Source organism: Arachis duranensis, chromosome 1, assembly GCF_000817695.3.
Source record: "Arachis duranensis cultivar V14167 chromosome 1, aradu.V14167.gnm2.J7QH, whole genome shotgun sequence".
NCBI classification, from domain to species: domain Eukaryota; kingdom Viridiplantae; phylum Streptophyta; class Magnoliopsida; order Fabales; family Fabaceae; genus Arachis; species Arachis duranensis.
In genome coordinates, this window is record NC_029772.3 from 100601309 (window position 1) to 100607069 (window position 5761).

The following is a 5761-nucleotide window of genomic DNA, read 5'->3' on the forward strand; positions in this document are numbered from 1 at the left end:
AGAATGAAAGCAGCTGAGGCAAGCCAAAGAAAATTCTCCAGCACCTCAATCCATGTCTTGCGCGCCGGCGGCGGAGGCAGAAAATACCGCTGCCTTGAACATGCATCATCCTCTAGGTCATCACCACTGCTAGCATACCCTTGACTATGTCTCTGCCTCATAAATCCACCTCCAACCCCAACAGGCGTTCCCCCAGACATTGCAGCAACACTTTATACAAACAAAACTCACTACAAATGCCTCCAAATTAACAACAACAAATCACCACTACCTCTCTATATAACTAGATCCCCAATCTTATGTTCCCTTCAATATAAAGTCAACAATTTTGCATAAGGAACAATCAACATTAAAATAGAAACACTTTTGATCTCCAAAGCCAAATGATGAAAATTGAATTCCTCAAACAACTTTTGATCTACACTAGAGTTCCCAATTATCATCCCAGATGAATCCCTTGTGGATGAGATTCAGAATCCAGAATTTTACAATGAACACATATAAAATTGAAATCCATACCAATGGCTGAGCCAAACCGAGGGATAGAAATCATTGTCACGTCTCAAAAGCTCAAGCTAACGAATGATCCACATCCACCAAAGAATAACGTCATGTTAGCAATGACACTTACCCAGTTACCCACCTCCAAAATCCATGCAGAAAGCAAATCTCTTCCAACAAAAATCCTAGATTATTATATGAATAAAACTGATTTGGGGATTCAAGAATCTAGCGCAAGTGAAGAGCCCTGAGGTAACGGAATGAAGAAGCAGAGAAGAGAGAGGGTAGCAGAGTGGGTTGTGCATGCGTGAGAGAGTAGGAAGCAAAGAAAGAAGAAGAAGAAGAAGAAGAAGACAAAGGGTTAGGCCACTCTTTCTTGAGTTTCTTCTTCCACCATAGAAAATAATTAAAATGTGGATTTGGCTTTGAAGAGATTCGTTCCTTGTGCGCCTATGCTCTCTCTATTATGTAAGAGGAGACTTCGAATGTTCCTTTGCCTTATATTTTATGCCTTTTTTCTTCTTTTTTTTTTTTGAAATTTTTTTTTGGGTTTATTATTTGAACATTTTATTTGTAGAAATATGTAATGTGTAAAAAATTTACAGTTTTACACTTATAATACGTATCTTAGATACACAAATTAAAAATTAATTAAACATAAAATTTGGATATTATATACCTGAAATATGTTACAAATTACATTTGCTTATATGTATATATTTAAGATATTGTGTATCCGAAATAAAATTAAAAAAAATTTCAACTCAATGTATTCGAAATATGTTATGATTTGATTTAATTTTATTTTTTTATTTCATCTAATAAAATTATAAAATTTTAAATTTTAAATTTAGATAGATATAATAAAAATTAATAATTTAGTTTAATTTAATACAAAATTTAATACTTATATTTGAGATGTATAATAACAATATAAAAACATAAATATATTAGTTAATATGTATATTAGTAAATAAAATATTTATTTTATTTATAAATACAAAATCCCATAATGAAGATAATGAGTTATAATTTAAATGACATAGTCTCTTTATATTTATTTAAAAGATCGCGAATTTGAATCTTTTTCCATAATGAACACGTGGAAGGTGTATGATTGCTAGTGACAATGAGATTAATGGTTTTGGTTGCTCATCTTTGTAGCATGCTCAAAATTAAGGTGAAAGATTCTTATTTTTTATTTTGAAATGTGAATTCTTCGGACATAGAAGATATAACAGCTTAATTTATTTGATACATCATTGGTATTTTATATTGATGAGTGTATGTTGAGCTGATATTTGATACATCATGAATTCGAATCTGACACCTGTTTTTATTTAATCTTTAAATTTTATAAATATACTTCATATTAACATTTGAGATGATTTTCAGTATAAAAATATTAATGGAGTATTAATATAAGTTAGATGTCATATTAAATATATAAAATGATATTATTTTGATTTTTGGTATTTAAATAGTCTAAAAATAGCGTTGTATCAATTATTTGTTAGGTAAAATTTTAATAAATATACGATGTTATTTTTGAATTATTTAAATATTAAAATTAAATCGATATTATTTTATAAAATTTACTGTAGCATCTAACTATTTATGACAACGTTTTGTTAATGTTGTATGTTAAAAATTGATTCAAAAACTAATATAAATTATATTCATAAAATTTAAAGATTAAATAAAAATAATTGAAAATTTAAAGACTAAATTAAGACTTACATATTAATTTTTAAAATTTAAAGTGTTCTATTTAAATTTAAAAAAGTTTTATTTAATTTTAATGTAGTTTCACTATAAAATCAAAGTTAAATAATTAACGTAATATTCTACATGACAGCAGTACAAAAACAAGATTAATAATTTGAAAAACAAGTATAAGTTTCAAAGACAAAAAATCAACCGTAGATGTATCAATACATTTATTTATCATTCTCTTTAGTTCTATAGAAAATATTTCATTTAAATTATAAGAAAAATGATAAATAATATATTGATACATCTACAGTTGATTTTTGTATTTTTAGAATTTGTATTTATTCTCCAGATTATCAACCTTGTTTTTGTACTACTGTTATATGAGACATTTCGTTAATTATTTAACTTTAATCTCACCATGAAACTATATTAAGACTAATTTAAACTTTTTTGCATTCAAATAAGACACTTTAAATTATGTGCCAACCAATTTATAATTGGATACTTTAGCTAAAAAATAATTTTAAGGTAATCTATTGTGTTTGGAACGTATGGAAATTAAAATAAGCTATGTTTAAGTGATATATTTATAAGAATGATATGAAATGATTATTTATATTATTTAATATTTGATACTTGAGGTCAAATTGGTTAAATAATTACAATTCAAAAATAATAAGCTTTTGTTCATAATCATGTTCAAAATATTGCTTCGTCTTTTTAACTTAAAATTAGTTTTACCTTAACATTATTATTTTCTATCAGAAGAACCTTTTTTTGAGGGGAGAAAAACTTTTTTTTTATGGATTTCCAAACATGCATGCTATAAATCTATTTCAGAGGGATAGAGAGAAGGCGAACTAAAGTAGTCTTCAAATAAAGAGTTCCTTGATTCTTTTAAATTGGATTAAAAGACTAGAAGATTAGTTAGTTACTGGAATAATACTTGACATTGGCATGTGGATGAGCATATAAATCAATTGTTGGATAAGAGCAATGAGCATTTCTTGTTGGTGAATACTATGATGCCTAAGTTATAGTACCTAACCTATTAGAAAAGATAAAAAAATAATATTTAATAAATTTTAATTATTTTATTTTTATTTTATATATTTTATTTTTTTTATTTATAAAAGTAAGTTAGACAATTTAAATATAATAATAAAAGACACTATAGAATTCACCTTTCTTATTTGGCACTCAATACATTGGTTGAATACCAGCTCACATGGTTCAAAACATAAGTGTGATGAATGAGGCTGTAATTCTTGTTTAATGCTTGATGAAGCATAAACTTTTTCACATAATATTGAGAATTTCAAGCGTATTTAAAACACTGATATTTCAATAATTTTAATCATTGATCTCAATTATAAAAAAATATATAATATATATTAATTAAAATCCACAACTAAAATTATTAAAATATCGATATTCTAAATACATTTGAAAATAGTACTATAATATTATGGTGGTGTTGGAACATGATAATAGAGAGCTATAGTACTTTCTAATAGAACAATAGAGTACAAGAATGAATACAAATAAGAGAGAGGGACATGCATGTAATGATGAGTTTGTGAGGCAAGGAACCTCTTAAAGTACTAATGCAATCAATTTTCTGTGATGCTTTATGTTTGGGCTATTAAATCTACCCATCAAACACACCGAAAGAACCTCCAAAGAAGATGGTGACCCTTAACTACTAAAAAAGCTAGCTTGCACGCCAATGGAGTTGGAGCTTTGGTTAGTGTTAGAATAATAATTATAATTCAACTGAATATATATACTATTGCTTCTTTTGATTTAAGAAAAAAAACTATTAATATGAATTAATAGGCGATTATTTAGTTGGAAAATGAATAACAAAGAAACAAATTAAAATAAGACCATTAGTAAAAAAAATAAGAAATCGGAAATGCACTAATTTTTAAAATATAAACTTTATTTAAAAAAACAAATTAATAAATTAAATAATGTTGGAGCAAAATCCAATCTTAAAAAAGGAGGGTGTAGAAGTTTCTACTCTTATGATAAACACAAAAATGAGTTTTCAAAGAAGCGTGTTGAATTGGAAAATGGCATGTGATAAGGTGGACTAGTGAAGTCTACAACCACAACTTTAGGCAACAATAATAAACTGTCCCAACTCCTAATAACTCCTAGGGTTGCGAGATACCCAAGCTTTCAAACTTGCACACTTAATTATGATTAAAAGAGAAATGTACTTATCTCCTGTTTGAGGAAATTCTTTCCTTTTCATGCTTCAAGTTGAAGGAGTGTTAACCTATCTTTGTACATTCTTTCCAATCTTATTTATTATTATTTGGTATTGTGCTTTAATTGTCTTCATTTTTTTATTTTCATGTAAGCTTATTTATCATAACCCTATAAGATATCAAAATGATGGAAAATAATCCGTATTAGCTAGCCTAATTAACGTTTTAGGAAAAAGAAGATTTTTAACAACTTTGGGGTCATAATCCCCCAGAATTTTTACTTCTATAATACACTTAATGTTAGGGTGGCAATGAGTAGGGTAGGGTAGAGTTTGAATTCAATCATAACCTTACCTGCGGGTTGAGTTTTTAACTAACACTCAATCCTACTCTATTTGCGGGTTGAGAAATACCCAACCATAACCCTATCTGCGTTCAACCCGCGGGTATCCGATCTTACCCGCGGATTGACAAAAAAAAACATTATAATGACACAAATATCTCATAAATATCATAAGTATCTTTGGTTTAGTGGCTAGGAACTTTTTGCACATGCTTAAAGTCCTTGGTTCAACTTCTATATCTAATATTTTAAAATATATATAACACATATTATAAGGGGTGCGGATAGGATGGTTCAACTTCCATATCTAATATTTTAAAATATATATAACACATATTATAAGGGGTGCGGGTAGGATTGAGGCTCAACCCGCACCCTACTCACTCTACAGGCCAATCTACTTTGTGTCCAATCCTACCCGCAGCGGATCGAATTTGCAATTATACCCGACTAGATTGGATCAGGTTGAATATCCGCAAATAGAATTCATGCTGCCAAGCCTACTTAATATTGAGTGTGTATAAATACTTTATCCTAGCAAATGCTCAGAATGAAGAAGAAACCACAAAGGAGATATCAGTTTTTGTTTATTCTAACTAGTTGTGTGATGTGTCGGAATGATAAAATAATATGGGGTTTGATAATCGAAATATTGCTTAGCATAATCTGCTGTTAATGACAATGTCAAAATTAAAGTTGCAGGATATGATATAGTCCATGTTTTTAGGTGTTTAAGTATTTTTGTGTTGTTCTTGTTTTACTTTATTCTATTTATAGGTCTTTTAGTTTTATACTTTTATGCTCCACCATTTTTAGGGTTGAGACAAATATAATTTTATTCACGTGAGACTTTGTGAATAATTTTTATTTATTTAAATAAACAGTTATTTTCAATTGAGAAAAATATTCAGCATGCTTTTTCTTTTTTTTTTTTGGTCATATAACACACTCACACTCACACACACATTCCACACACACACAC

The 5761-nt window shown here is 28.1% G+C and overlaps 1 protein-coding gene across 1 annotated transcript in view; it reads right to left on the reverse strand.

The window, feature by feature from the left end:
* Positions 1-748, reverse strand: part of LOC107469879 (uncharacterized) — a gene marked incomplete in the record, with an annotated part of 2768 nt that extends 2020 nt beyond the window's left edge. The window contains 1 exon segment of the mRNA XM_016089264.3: positions 1-748. Within this exon segment, the coding sequence (XP_015944750.1) occupies positions 1-200 (200 nt within the window).
* Between the last annotated feature and the right edge of the window lie 5013 nt (positions 749-5761).